Source organism: Lagopus muta, chromosome 15 (assembly GCF_023343835.1).
Source record: "Lagopus muta isolate bLagMut1 chromosome 15, bLagMut1 primary, whole genome shotgun sequence".
Taxonomy (NCBI): Eukaryota; Metazoa; Chordata; class Aves; order Galliformes; family Phasianidae; genus Lagopus; species Lagopus muta.
The window spans coordinates 7,998,170-8,013,461 of NC_064447.1; the positions used below are offsets into that span (position 1 = coordinate 7,998,170).

The following is a 15,292-nucleotide window of genomic DNA, read 5'->3' on the forward strand; positions in this document are numbered from 1 at the left end:
GCATAGAAAAATCTCCCACAGCACCCACCTGTAAAAGAAACAGCTTCTCTTCATTGCAAAGCTCCCTCTTGTTAAGGGAGTGTGCTGTCTGTGACAGCAATTGGAGAGCGATTTCTCTGTCCTTATTTCATCCTGTTTTCTACTCCTGATCCTTTGAGGAGGGGGAGTGAGAGAGAAGCGTGGAGCTCAGCTGGCCATCAGAGCAAAACCACTACAGGGAGCTGTGGGGTTGCTGAAAGTCTGGAGTAAAAGCTTGGGGAGAAGGAAGAGTGTTTATTGGTATCACAGGAACAGATTGTTGATGACACAGGTTCTCTCACTGTACAATCAGCACCCAAGTGCTTCTTGGGTCAGTAGCACTGTGCCTAGATAAGATGTGAGGTGTTCACATTCAGTATCAGTATCACATTAACTTTTTAAGACAGTTATCCTAAACAAAACAGGCAGAGATATGTGAAGAAAACAATCACAGATGCAGTGTAAATGCCACGTTCATTGTAGGCTGCATGTGCTAGCAGAGATTGGTGAAGCTCTGTGCTGCTGACCTGTGAGCTGCAGCAAAGTCCAAGACAGGAGATAGAGCTGCAGGCACATCCAGGTGGTGCAACATTCCTGAAACTTCTGCATAATTCTAATAGCTACTCAGCGCTATAGTTAATATGCTTGGAAAACGTGTGGAGAGGTGCAGGATCAGTAGGAAGCCCAAGCAGAAGGAGTTTCTCTGGAATTACGTTTTAAAGATTTTTAATTTATAGACTCTATCTGCAAAGGCAAGCCTCATCTAAAGCCTGAGGTATGATTTGTCTCTTGGATACGCCATTCCCTGATGATGAGAAATGTTTTTGATTATACCCCATGGACGGGGATGGATGTAATTAATACTTAATACAAACTTTACAGCTGCATGTACAGAGGGGAGTGGTTGGAAAAGTAACAATATCTGTTGTTAGAATAGGGCAAGGGAACTCTAATGTAACAAACATGCTTGCCATTAGATACGCTTATAAGATTCCATGTACATCCAACTCGAGTCATAAGAGAATGCCAGGGAAAAACCCTTCAAAGTTCTCTACTATTTACAAGCTTACTTTAAAAAATAAAAAATAAAAAAAAATCAAATCTATGTAAGCTAAGGAGCAATTTTAAAGGTACAGTTGCTTTTTCTTGTTGTGAAAAATTAAAGTCTGTAGTCATTATATAAGGGTTTGACAAAGAATGCTGAAAGAAAATTAATCATGTCAGGTTTGATACAATGTGGACAGAATGAGTGGCAGTAGAAACAGACCTATATTTCTATGGATGTAACTGTTCTCCATTGTATGTAGTACAGCTTACACAGAGTAAACTCTGCTTTTCCTTCTGAATTTGGCCAACACTTTGCTTCTGGTGCAGGATGGGAAAGGCCCTCTACTCTGCAGAACAAAATCAACTCCTCAGTTTGTCTGAGTCCCGCTGGCAGGGCTGTCAGCATGGCAGGAGATCCACTGCTTGACATAGCTCCGCGGAAAGTCCTCTCCCTCCTGCTCAAGAGAAACGGACCCACAGTTGGTCTGGCTATTTTGCTCAAAGTCACAGTCAACTGGACTCCCACAGTCCGAGTCCACAAAGCCGCTGTCAATAGTGTCCAAATCTAGGCAGATCATGGGGTAACTGTCACCAGGCCTTGCACTGCGCGGGAAAAAGTCACAGGATCCTTCACTGTAGGACACACTTTCACCATCAGGAGAAGGTAGAGAAGCTGGATTTTCCAAATCCCACTGATTAGGATGCAAGCAGAGGGCTTCTAGGATGCTCCCCATCCCTCCTTCCACAGCCTCTTCAACTTTCTGGTGGCCTGAGGCACCTGCAGTCCTCAGGTGATCTGTGGACATAGAGCCTGAGGCCAGAATTTTGTCCTGTGAGCTCAGGTCAGACAGATGCAAGGCACTGGAAGGCCTTCTGTCTTCATCATCAATGTTAACCTTGGGGTAACCATTTTCTCCAGCACTATCTTCATCACCATTATGCTTCTGTTCCCTGTACATGCGGTTACAGTTGCACTGGCAGTTACAAGGTGTAAATTCATCGGCCACTGTCACAGTGTCAATGGACAAATGTCCATATGAGCGGTCCTGAGTCACACTGCTGCTGTTCACACCTGACAGGAGGCTGTCTTGGACTGGGGCGGTCAGGCAGGACACACAAGGCTTGCAAGGCAGATCATTTTTCAACTCCTTTATCTCCTCCTGTGAGGTGCAGTTGGAAGGACGCATGCTGAAAACTTCTAGGACTTCTGAAGGGACTATTTCCCATTCAAATAAATCAATAGCCATTTTCATATGGGATGTACCAACCCACTTCTGCATGAAAACACAAACAGAGAGAGAGGTTAGTATTGTCAAGTGTGAGTTTCTAGAGAGGCGACTGAAGATTTTGTGTTCTCAGAGGCACCATCAATCTGTAATATCACCGACTCCCCTAAAGTGGTAGGATATGAGATGCAGTTATTACAAGAAACAGGCAGTGCAGAAAAAATAGCTCACATAAACAAAATTAATCAGCTCTAAGAGATTCGCATGGCTTTGCAGTTTTCCTCATGCTGAAACAAACAGACAAAAAAACAACATAAACCAACCAAAGAAGCTGCCACTGCCCATAGCAGCATTCCCAGTTCATCAGCCAGAGGTATCCCCCCTAAGCCACCATGTCTGCCCTGCACCCTTCTCTGGGACACTGTTTCTCTCTGGAAGCAAAGTCAGTTTCTTTACATGCAACATCTGCAGCCAGCACACACATAGCCCTGTTCTGTCACTTCTCTCATCTTAGCTGCTCATGGCAAGGCTTGACCTGATCTTTTGTGAAGATCATCTTTACCATGCCCAAAACTAGTCCTTTCTCTCTCAGTGACAAGAAAGACGGACAGGACAGGGGCTGCAGGCATCAAAGAGCTGTAGCTATTGCTTGGTGCAGATAACACTGGGATGATTGGAAGGTGTCTCACATTGGATCTTGTCCTTCCATACCACCACTAGCATTACAGCACACACACTCTGCTGCCATCTGTCACACAGCAACAACGTGTAACAGGATTTTGGTGGGAAGGTTCAACCTCTGCCATCATGGGTCAACATATTAAACAGGAGGCATTTGTTTCAGAGCAGCCCTTGCTTTTGGGAAGAGATCATCTTGTGACACACTGACACCAAGTGTAGAAACTTCACTACTGCAGGAAGTACCTAATTATTCCAAATTATTCTTAACCTAAGCTGCAAAGAGCTTAGTGTTAAAGCTGTGCGTGCAACAGGCTATTTGAGGGAACAGAAGGAAACTCCCTCCTCAGAACTGAGCAGGCAGAATATTTCCTATGCCCTCTTGACACGCATTTGCACGTTCCCACCCAACATAAACATAAGAACCCACATACACTAAGTGGTAAACAATGTTCCTCTGCTTTCCCTTCTCCTTTTCTGTCTTAACAGTTCTCTAATGTTTTCACTGCTTCCTGTCCAACCCAGGTCTGCTCTGTGCAAGCATTGCTACTGTCATTATTTACAGACGTTTCCTGAGCACTTGCTTTGGTGCAGGCAAGATGCAGTTGAACCAGCCTTAATTGATTGTTTTTCTGCCTGCTGATAATGATGATGATAATGATGACTGTTCACATATTAGTGAAGTCACCACATCCTCTTGATGCTGTCTGTTTCTGAATCTCGTGTGCTGCTTTATTCTGCAAATTTATTAACTTTCTCAGAACTGAGCTTTAGCAACACTGTAACTGACACTCATTCCTTCCCAGAAGCACTGACCAAGCAGATTAGAAACCAGCAGTAGCATCAGTCCCATCGAGCAGGGTGAAGCCACAAGATTCTCTGACAAGAGCACAGCTCTGCACATGACAGGCTGGTTTCACTTCCACTATGAGTGCCATCCCTTAACTTTTAGGAATTCCCACACTGGGCTCACCTAGTCCTGGCTCCCTTCCTGAGAACAACCATGTGCACTACAAGGAGGTGCAAGTACCCCTGGCATGCAGATAAAGGAAGCTGTGATAGGACTGAAAGGGGAAGGCAGGAAAGAAAAGAAACAACTGCTGTAGTCTTCAGCTTAAGTGGTGCCCATGCAAAATTTGCCATTTAACCCAACTGCACACATCATCCACACAGCACCAGGAAAGGACACGATGATCATCAGGGCCCCGCTGGCAACTCTCTTGCAGAGGGTCTAAGAAAAGCAGAAACAAAAAGCAGACACTGAAGCGCCTACGAGCAGTGCTACCAGCCAGCAGGAACAAAAGGAACTCATTCAGAAAGAGGCAGTGATCTCTGCAGTTCAGTGCCAGCACTTTCACAGTTTTACGATGGCACTGGGGATTCTCTTCAGCTTAATGCAAAGTCTATGGATACTCAATGTTCTTTACTTTTTAATCTTGACAAATCCTGAAAACCCTGTGGGTTTTGCAAGACACTTTGTCAGGTGAGCAAGTCTGACTGATGTTAAAAGAGAAGGTAATTAATGAGGGCTAGGCAAAGTTGCTCACTTTACAAAGATACTTCCTCATGGAGGAGGCAGCTGCACATACAGTGCTGTGACACAGCAGCTATTTCTCCCCAGAATTCTAGCCATCTTTCCAGGGTGACATATCTATATGTTGTCTGCACAAGTGACTCACCAGAGAGAACTGCAAAGATTAATGTTGAGCCTGTGTTACTGCAGAGGCTGGACTGGGAGATGTGGCCTACAGCAAAGCCTACAGTCCACATCCTTGATGGCAGCATAAGATTGCAGCATGAGATTGCAGTCCTGATATTGCTTTGTCCATTCCCTTCACAACTAGAAACTTCACAGTTCAAATATGAGCTCAGCTCATCACTAAGACAGCATTTACAAGACATGAGCAGCACAGGCATAAAGACCATCACAGTACAGAAAACATACTGGAGTGCTCTGATCCTTGTCTGTACCCATGCAGCATTCCCTTGAGATGTTCTTTCACTTACTGTACTAATGAGAATCCCTTGCCCAGGAAATAATGTGGAGCCTTTTAGTTTACTTTTGTCAGGCTGCAGGTGATTCTGGGCAGCCTGGTCTAGTGGTTGGTGACCCTGCACATAGCAGGGGGTTGGAATGAGATCATCGTTGTGGTCCTTTTCAATCCAGGTTATTTTATGAGTCTATCATAAGCTTCACTCACTTATGTAGTTCATTTATACCTTGAAATCTCCATTATACATCAGGTAAAGTGGTTTGAAAAAGGCAGATGGATCTGGGATGCAAGCGATCTTCTTCCACAAGCTGGAAAAGAAAAAAAGAAAGGTCTTGGGGTTAAGCACACTGTCTCTCTGCAAGAGGGAAGAGGCCCCTGAGGCCACTGAGTGACTTGCACCAGCTTGAAAAGGGGCAGCAAGCCATGCCTGCTCCCATCTGGGCATCTCCAGAGCACAGACAGGACCAGGAAAACAGTTCAGGAGCCTGGAGGCCTCTGCTCAGTCCCTGTGCACAGTGTTCTCTTCCACCCAGCCTATTGAGAGGCATCAGAGCTGACAAAGAAAAGCAAGGCACTCTTGACATTACACCAGCTGGAGACTATACTTTGCTGGCCCTCACAAGGCCACAGCTGTATCTATGCCTGAAGGCACAATATGCAAAGAGGGCTGCATGTGAACACCCCATTTTTAGCAGAACAAATAAGGGGCATTTAAGTCCAGCTTTCCTATGGGCTCTTACCTCTGTTGCTTGGCCAGAAAGGTTGTGATTGAGGCAGTGATCACCATGGCAACAATAAAGAACAGCATCCACCCCATGCCTGCTCTCTGTGTCACGGCTGGAGAAAGAGACAAGGTCATTCAGACTCACCTTGCACTTTGACCGTGGTCAATAAGCAGCAGAAAGAAGACCCTGAGATTTTACCCCAGACTTTCTCTTAGAGACTCTGAGGCTGTTATGTGGGGACCAGCCCCTGTCCATGAGGTCAGGTATGGGTGAAGTTGGTCAGAGAGGATTCAGCGATGAAAGGAGCTGTGCATCACTGCTGCATCAATGCCACAGGGCAGCTGGCAGCCAATGTGCTTGAGGCAGGTCAGCTCCCTGCTCCTGGGCTCAGTTCTCCTGCCTACAGTTCATGGACCCATAAGCAAGCCAAATGCCCGCCTTTACCAGACTATCTAGCTTTTGTTCTAATTAATTAGATTTCAGTAGATTTCTGGTAGCATTCTCTGACAGTGGACAAACTGGAAGGACAGGGAGAGCTAACAGAACGTACCAGCAGGGCTGGTTTTCAGTGTCAGCCGGGAGCTCCACTCACTCCAAAATCCATAGTAGCCAGTGTCTTCTCGGGGTCTGGCTCTCACTTGGAATTCATACTCAGTGTTCCCCTGGAGTTCCCATGGCAGGATCACCAGTGTCCGTTTGTCTTCATGGACAGACTTAATCTTCTGAGTCTGTAAATGATTACACATCAAGTAGTCAGTGAGGAGAGAGTGCTCTCACCTTACCCTCACTTGGAGCCCTGCAAAGGAATCCCCTCTGCTGTCATGTTGTTTCTGTGGGCTATACTCTGGCTGCTCAGCAGCTGCCTGAGGCCCTGGGGGATTCTTCAAAGCAGAACAGGAGAAGCAAATGATCTACCTCTCTTCCCCACAGAACCTTGTACTTTTCTAACAGCTTCTGCTTCTCAATTCTTTTTATAGTTTTGCTTGTTCTTAGTCCAGGCAAGCAAAATAGAATCTTTTTCAAAACCTCAAGAACCCTTCTTCCACACCAGTGCTCCTGTCCTGCTAGGGCTGGTCCCCTCTTTGCTGGTACTTGATGGTAAGCCAACACCTCACTTACCTCCCAGGTGTCAGCCCCTCTCTTATAACGCAGCTGATATTCCAGCTCCTCATTCAGAAAGTAGAAAAGAGGGTTCTGGTAGATGGTTTCCCAAGAAATATTGTAACCTTCTGTGAACACAGCAGTCAGATTGAACGGAGGCTGTGGTCTGACTGGGGGTGAAGACACAACAGTGTTACTCTTCACAACATCAGTGCAGATGCAAGAGAGCGCAGTATGAGGAAGGCAGAACACAGAGGGGCCAGAAGTGCCCTGGGGGGTGCAGCCCTGCACAGCACAAACTCCTGCGCAGGCAGAACTGTGACATCTGGCGCTCTGAATGCCTTCTGTCCCTGACTCTGTTGCCCATCTCTGCAATTGCTTGTCATCTCAGGAACCAGGGAAAATAGCACGAGGGCAGCTAGCTCCTGGGAGATGAGGAAAGCAGAGTTCTTTGTTCTGTTCATCACACAGGAGGTCTCCTCTAGTCATAGTCACTTGCACAGTTGGGTGACTCTCAGCTCAGGCACAGTCATGAGGTGTTCTGCAGTTTATAATGGCAACAATAAGATCCCACTGTCCTGCCCAGAGGAGTGCACACTGAACACAGCTCTCCACCCTTGGTTGTCTTGCTCATTCCCTGCCCAGACTCTATCCTGACAAGTCAAGACAAGCTTAAACAACATATATCGAGCCCATCATTTTTGTACTTACTGTTTTCTCTCATATAAAAACTTCTGGAAATCACATGCTGCCTGTCAGCTATCTCTGTGACATCCACCTGGACTTTGATGTCTGCCAGCAGCTCAGTCATGTCCACAGTACAAATGTATTCTGTGTGGTTGGTGCTCCTGGACAATTCCAGGAGACTGCAGGCTGCCACAGTGTTTTCTGGATCGTCCTCATCAACCCTGAAACCATTAAAAAAAAAAACACCAAAGAAAGTAGTCCACTTCTATCACATAAACTAGTTGGACTGATCTGTCACTGTAACAAAACAGATTGCAATAAAAACTGTGTTCTATTAAGACGTACCATGTAGCAGTGACATTGTATGAACTGGCACCCAGGTCATTCCTCAGGAGGCAGGACAGGGTCTGCACATAGTCCACAAAACAAGTGAGGTTTTCACGACATGTGGCTGCAGGTTTGGAGAGAGAAAACACAATACCAGCTTCCATGCTGCAGCAAGCAGAACTTGGTATCAACACACAGCCCTTGGGAGTCCCGCTGCATCCAAAGAGAACAGACTGCCCTGCACCAGGCTCAGAAAGCCTCCAGTCTTGGAGCACAGGAATGTGCCACCTCCAAAGGAAGGTGAACCCCTGGCAGCCATCAGTGATAAAGAAAAGCCTACTGGGAATGGTGCAGCAGCAGATGATGTACAGAAATACCAGAATGTGCCCAAAGCGGGGCTGAATTTTCAAACATCTCTCTGTCCTCTCTCACACGATCACAACCTAAGATTCGTGGCTCTTGGCACATTAAAAATTGGTAATTTAGTAATTCTTTCTTTACCATTCTCTCAGCTTAAAATTTTCTACAGTTTGGTATCTGCAGCATCAATGATTTTCATATCCAGCTCCAGAGACTTGGAATAGACTTCATCAAATGTTGGCAAAAAGGTATTGCAACTTTCCCACTATTATTTCCATAAGTAATTCTAATGCTCAAGTGACTGGCAGAATTTATTGATCACTTAAACTGAAACAGACTTCTGATGAGAACCTGAGAGGCAATTATGGAGATCATAGTGTTGTCATTAGGAAAATGAGCACACTTACAAGTGGCCACAAAACAGCATTTACGCTTTTAACAGTTCTCAGAGGCTGAGAAGTAAAAAGAGCTTCTGCAGATGTGCCATACAACACCCTGTCACTCTGAGCATGGCACGGTCTATTTCAGCACTCAGATCCCTGTGCAAGACCTCCAGTGAAGCAGGAAGGTGGCAGAAAAAGAAGTGTGGGGATTCTTGCAGCAGCCTCTGTCTCCAAATTGTGTCCGTCTGCTTTACTACACATTGCATTATTCAAATGACGCTGTTATTTTGTTTCAGTTTGACTTTTTCCTCTCACTCTGACTTCAGAATTCTGTTCTGAAATTTTCATTAATTTCATTTTGTTTCATTTCAATCTTAGCTTTTCATTCTGTGTCCTCAGCAGGCTGCCCTGAGCCCCCAGGGCATGCATTTCTTGCTTTGGTCCCAAACAAGACACTTTTTCTTCATTAGAATAACTTTGCTCTTCTAGAAAAAGAGAGCTGTTACCCCTGCTTTCTTTTAGAAAGGGCAGCAACTATTTATAAACTAACAAGCACTGCTAATTTGCATTCTTCTATGCTATTATGATATTGGTCAAAAAGTCTACTACTCCTTGGCTGTCTGCACAATTATCTCTGCAAGAATTTGTTAACAAATTGAAGAAGAGGTCAAATTTACTGGTAAGGGAGTAATAAAAGGTTAGATGAATCCAATCTACTTCAGGATGAATTCCATCCCTGGCAGCTTCAGAAAAAAAGATCAAAGGATTTTACTTCTAACAGTAAGATCCAGCCTGGTCAACCTGCTAAACTAACTACTAAAGAAGTTAGTACAGTTAATTCCTCATGTTACTCAAAATTCACAATACTGACATCACAATATGGCAGAAGATACAACTCTGAATTCACCTCTTTCACTAATTCCAGGGCTCTGCCTAGATCAGCGTGTGAAATGCTGAGCTCACGCCCGTTCTGTGCAGATGCTCTTGTTGCCACCTTTTTCTGTCCAGCAACAGCAGATAAGAACCAGCAAGGGAAGTGGCAGTGGTCATCTGCACAGTGCGGACCTGAGCAAAGGGGTTCAGACTGGGAGAGATTACTCCAGTGTCCGGTTGGCTTCCAACTGTGCTGTATGCTGTATATCCAGCTATCAGCCACCAGAACGTTCCCAATAGCAAAAGCTTTGGGGAGGAATCCTACCCCTATGTCACCAGGAGCCATTTCAGCGCAAGGCAATAACTGTCTCTGCAGCATCCCATCCCTGTTGATGCCACTCTGCAATTTGGTTGAGATCTGCCCAGCTCTGCTCCCTCTCTTGCCTGTTCTTCACCTCCCCTCCCCGTGGAACCCTCTCCACTACCGTCTGTCTTGTGCTTATTGCCCTGCGGCACTCTTGTATACAGCCCTGCAGAGCCTGTGTCCATGACCAGGAAGGCAAGCCTTGTGTACAGCCAGGAATATGTGTCTGTGAACTTACTGTACTGGAATAAAAGGAAGAAGGAAATAGTCTGGAGCCATAGTTTGTTCCTCATTTTGGTTCTGATTGGATGTCCTGAAAAAAAGCAAAAAAGCTGTACAATGAGGGGTTCAGCTCAGCCATCTGCTCATGTGTGTTGGAGGTTAAAGTGGAATTAATCAAGCCTTCATTTACATGTCTAAAAGTGAACTGCTTAATTTGGGAAAGGCATCTCAGCTTTCCTTCATACATCCCTCCCATGAGCTAAGGGTTTGGGGTGGGGGGCCTATGGCCATTATACAGATGAGTGACATTTCTGCTCTTTGCCAGCAGCATTTGCTCAGAGCAAGCGGAAAAGTGCCTGCAGCCTCAGCCTATCCATGCAACAGGAAGACACTTGGTTAAATGCTAACTCATTTTTTCCTTCATCAACTTCCTGCAATTAGAAATGTCTTGCAAATAGAAGCGACATTGTTGTGGCTTAAACCTGTCTAGAGTGCATTAGTCCAATAAACAAGTCTGAATGTCATTGTGGGTCTGTATGGATAGCACCTGTGAGAACTCACTGATTTGGACTCTGTATAGTTAAATAAGCAAGAGACATCCAGCTAAGGGACTCCACAGAGCCAGGAAGAGTAAAACAAAGAACAGTCTCCCATCTGTCATAAGAATAATAATGCATAGCACTCTTCAGGAGAAGACTGTCCTGATACACTGGTGAAAAGAACCTACAGGAAAGGAAGGTCTTCAGAGAAGGGTACAGCAAGATGTGTGTAACAAAATGAGGAAACAACACCAAATACAGATGACTGCTACACCTTCAGTGACTGACCCTGCAGGAGCCCCTCTGCTGACTGCAAGCCATGCTTGCAAGCAACAAGTGCCAGAACCCTGCAAAACCTGGCCCTGGTTTGCAGCAAGGCACCTGTGAAAATGATGTGGAAGAAGCGAACAACCAGGTGCCCATCAGAGAGAACACCAGCAACGCCTCTCCCACTTGGGGAATACTCACGATGTTTAAAAATTTCCAAGTTTACTCAAATAATGAAAGCAAAATAAATTTAGCAGCCACCAAAAAGCCCCTGCAAACCCACGTGAGATCTGAGACTCGCTCTCAAGGCTCTGCAGTGTCCAGATGAGATCAGCAGGGCTCACTCCGGAGCTGGCAGCAGCACCTCAGCTCTGCAGCGGGAGCAGTTGTGCTGCTGCTGCCCTCACTCCCTTGCAGACACAGAAAAGCAGCTGCTCCAGCTCAGCAAGGAGCCCAGGCACCCTGCTTGTCTCCCTTGCCTGCTGTGAGCAGCAGGACAGAAGCTCTTTCTCCAGTTCTCCAAATATTCTCTGTGACTGCTGTCATTACCACCAGTCCCTGATAACTATGGCACAGCCCACTGCTGAACAGCACCTGGGCTCTCATTTACCCTACCCCAACTCTTCTCTAAACTCTTCCTTCTCTGAGTAAGGCACCCCTCATCACACCATCCAAACCACACTCACCTAACTGCCCCATGGGAACAGTCCCCTGCAGATGGGAAGCCTCCTCACATTGCAGCATCTGCTTGCAATATCTTATCACAAGCTCTGTTCCTTGCAGCACATTTAATAGAAGAGCTGTACCAGATGAGTTGTACGTCGAAGCCTAGATATCACTAGGCCCAGAACAAAGCTGTGCCACCTCAGGCCTTCGTGTCCTCTCCCTGAGTGCAGCCCAGTGCTGGCTCAGGGGTTGCAGTGATCCCTCAGAGCTGTGCCCTGCTGCACAAGCCCAACCTCAATGTCACTGCTTTGCCACACACCACAGCCTTGGTCTCTCTGCAAGCAGAAGCAGGCTGCTTGCTGCTTCTTCTTCAGCCAAGGCAGGAAGGGTTGGACTCCCAGAGAGCTCTGCAGACTCGCTGCTTGTTTCAGAATTCAACTAGCAGTGCCCCGAGTGTTTTGCAGCCACAACATTGCTGTCGTTCTGCTTTCCTTCATGCTGCCAACAGAGGCAAAGCAATGAGAGGGAAGCCTTTGTTGCTTACTGGTCTGTTATTTCTTCTTTATTTCTTTTCTACTCAGAGAACAGGAAAGATTGAACAAGATAAAGTCAAAGAAACAAGCCCAAGTAGTTTTATAGCAACATTAGCTGGTGTTATTACACACTGGAGAAAGGTTATTGTAAAACAAAGCAATTCAGATGGAAGATTTCTGGATAAGAGCAAAGGAGCAGAATAAGGACAGTTCCCTGCTTGTGACATTGTTCACGTCTGAGCAGAGGGCAGAATGGCAGTAGGCAATGAGCAGAGGCAGAAACTTATTCCCTATTTTGTATTAGAGAAGCCCGTTCCACCCCTTTGTGATAATCATGGCATCATGTTAAACACAGAACAGCTTAGGTTGGAGGGGACCTTACAGATCAGACTGTTCCAACCCTCTGCCATGGGCAGGGTTGCTACCCATTAGATTAGGCAGCCCAGGGCCCCATCCAACCTGGCTGTTCTTAATAAAAGGTGATTATCCATTCATCTATATGCATACCTATCAATGACTCTGCAATGTTTTAAAATACATCACTGAAGAGGAGATGAGACCTGTAGACAGACTTTTAAGATTATTTTTGCTTATTATTCCTGATATTTCCAAGCATGAGAAAACAAACGCCCCAGTTACATCCAAGTAAAAAGAGTGGAAGGTCTGCAGAAGTCTCTCAGGCCACCAGCTAGATACAAAAGCAAGTTTTCTTCTCAAAATCTTCATTAGCAACATGCACAGCTACCTAATCACAATGCCCAAAGAAACAGAGAGGCATCAGGCTACTCCGGCTGCCCAGTACGAGGCAACGTGAATGACATGGGGCACAAGGGCCACATCAGCAAAGGGGAAGATTTACAGTGAGGGCACAGGTATCAAGCAGGAGCAAACTGGCAGCAGGGAAAACTGATGGGAACACGGACATTACCTTGCCCCGTCCTTTCAGCTGTCCATGTCAGCCCTCCAACTGTCCCCCAGCCGGACTGGCCTGGCTAAACGGTTACTGGGACTGCAGACACTGCATGTGGGAGATGGAGAGCAGGTGGCTCTCATCAGCACTGAGTGAGAAAAACGCCCAGTGTGTGCCCCAGGAGCCGTGCTGTATTGGAATACACAGCGATAGGCGGTGGTTGACGTCATCACTGTATCAGTATTACTGACAGAAGGATGTGGTGAGCACAGAGGAGGCAATGAATTCAGGTCCAGGCTCCCACACATCATTTATTACTGTATTGCTCTTTTATCTTACTTTTATGTGAGAACAAGGTGGGAGAGCAGATAAAGCAAACTTCTAGGGCTTAGATCTAAAAGGTCATGCAAGTCACTTAGTGGGGTTGGTAGAATGAGTGGATGAGGCACTGGTGGCAAGTCGTTAAGTGGTTAAACCTAACTAAATAGTACACTATGGACCACATCCGACAGCTCAATGCTGCTTTATTCTGCTAACACCTGTTTCCAAACAGACTCTGGGACCAAGAGGCAGCAGCAACCATCAGAGTGCAGGCAGGGAGGTGGTCTGGCTCCCGGCTCCCCCCTCCTTGGTTGGCTCCAAGACACAGACCAAGCATAACGATTCTAAAAACAATTCTGGTGACATTTAAGAGGGAGACAATCACGTATTACCATAAGGAATGAGTCAAACATGACAGGAGAACAGCTGAGAACTGAGTGACTGCGTTCTACTGGAGGGAAAAGCAATAGAAGAAACCACCTCAAAGCTCAGGAAATTGGTTAAAATATGAATGAGCCTGGCAGAAAGCGGAGGTGTTAGTCAGCAAAGCGGCAGGCTGAAAAACAACAGAGCCCCACAGCTGGAGCCTGCGAGCTCACACAGGATGCTGCACAGAGGAGGGAGTGCACTGCTTTCATTGTGGGGAATGCTGAGTGCCACCCACACAGACCCCCACAACACTGCCCTCCGCACTCCCTCTTCCCTTATTATCTCTTTATAGCCACCAGGAGTGGGCTCAGCCTCTTATTGTCCCCAGTACGCATCTCAGCCTGACCCCGTTCTGCATGAAGGCTGTAGCAGATGTTGCTTTGGCTCCTACCTGAGGAAAAGGGCTTACCTTCACAGCGCTGTGACTGTGTGTCTTGCTCACATGGAGGGGAGAACTCACAGCCTTGTGTCTTCTCTTAGGAAATCACCAGATACACAGTGGTAAGCAGAAACAGGAATGACTGCGCCTGTCAACTCACCATGACCATCTGGAACAGAAACCTACAGCTCTGCTCAGATCCATCACCCTCGTCTAAAACATGCAGAACGTACCCAGAGCTCTCTCCTTGGTTGCTTTGCTGTGCTGGAACCTGCTGGCAGACATTCAGCCTGCAGGAAATAGTGATTTCTTTGATGGAGCCTCCACACCACCCTCCTCAGAGTGCTCAGGCTCCTTTGGAAGCCCATACACAGGTCTCTCCCTCCAGAAGTACCTATCACACCCATTTAGGGCCAACATCTATCAGCACATCCCTTCTGCCTCCAGCGGTGCACCAAGATCAGAGCAGTGCTGTTGGCATATGGCTTTTTGTGGCAAAAGCTTCACCTCACCCACTCTGCTTGGCCACAAGTTTTTACAGCAGGCCTTCCACTTCCTGGGCTGGGTGTAGCAACTGAGTGTACCTTGCACAGCTTTTGGCATCTCAAATAGGTTTGCAAACATACCAGCTGCTTTCAACTTGTTTTTGTGGAAGCACTTTCAAAGCAAAAGCTGATGGCTCACCCTGCATGCTGCCTCAGTGTGCAAGCAGGGAGCTACAGATGGCTGCACGGCAGTGCACAGCCTCCAAAAGCACTGCTAGCTCACCCCTAAATCCATAGCACACACTGTCCTGGTGCAGCTGGCAGTGGTATACCATACACTGGGGAGAAAAGATGGGGATGGAGGATGGACAGTTTATGACTAGTAATATATTACAATCTATTAACAACATTGGAAACAAACATGGCCTGTTCTGGAGTAACCAGTGTTTCCAAAAAATTAAAATTACATTTCTGAACAGAAAAGCTATAGAGCTTACTGGAGCCTTCCTGCAATCATCCTCATTGCTTGAAGCTGTGGCTTGCTATGAAGCTGTAAGGCAACAGAAGGAGCACACATTTTACTTGAGATTGAAAAGGCTGAAATGTGGAGTTATTGGCTCCACTGAAGCACAGGGACTAGTACAACAAAATACTTTCACATCAGTACTTCTGCATCCACCCAAACACTGGTAGATTTTTTTACACTGCTCAGCAAAAAGAGGAGTTTGAACGCTGTTCTTACAAAGAGTAGAGGCTGG

The 15,292-nt window shown here is 46.4% G+C and overlaps 1 protein-coding gene across 3 annotated transcripts; it reads right to left on the bottom strand.

The window, feature by feature from the left end:
• Nucleotides 1–25: 25 nt before the first annotated feature.
• IL21R (interleukin 21 receptor) lies at nt 26–14,179 on the bottom strand. 3 transcript variants are annotated; one of them, XM_048962116.1, is made up of 9 exons: nt 14,080–14,179; nt 10,022–10,096; nt 7,822–7,927; nt 7,501–7,697; nt 6,808–6,959; nt 6,239–6,416; nt 5,704–5,800; nt 5,190–5,271; nt 26–2,339 (listed from the first exon to the last, which is right to left on the bottom strand). In XM_048962116.1, exons 2-9 carry the CDS (start codon nt 10,074–10,076, stop codon nt 1,434–1,436), a joined length of 1,773 nt encoding a protein of 590 aa, XP_048818073.1. In that variant the 5' UTR covers nt 10,077–10,096; nt 14,080–14,179; the 3' UTR covers nt 26–1,433. The 3 variants fall into 3 exon arrangements, with proteins under 3 accessions (XP_048818073.1, XP_048818071.1, XP_048818072.1); XM_048962114.1 differs by lacking the exon at nt 14,080–14,179 and adding an exon at nt 11,498–12,911; XM_048962115.1 differs by lacking the exon at nt 14,080–14,179 and adding an exon at nt 12,939–13,445 and having other exon boundaries at nt 27–2,339.
• Nucleotides 14,180–15,292: the final 1,113 nt, after the last annotated feature.

What these genes read in the sequence shown, in the direction of transcription:
- IL21R (XM_048962114.1), bottom strand. Translation starts at nt 11,555, where the DNA reads ATGCTGCAATGTGAGGAGGCTTCCCATCTGCAGGGGACTGTTCCCATG. An exon ending in TTTTTATATGAGAGAAAACA is followed by an intron (nt 6,960 to 7,500) that starts GTAAGTACAAAA and finishes CTTCACCCCCAG; the next exon opens with TCAGACCACAGCCTCCGTTC. An exon ending in TGTATAATGGAGATTTCAAG is followed by an intron (nt 2,340 to 5,189) that starts GTATAAATGAAC and finishes GTTTTCATGCAG; the next exon opens with AAGTGGGTTGGTACATCCCA.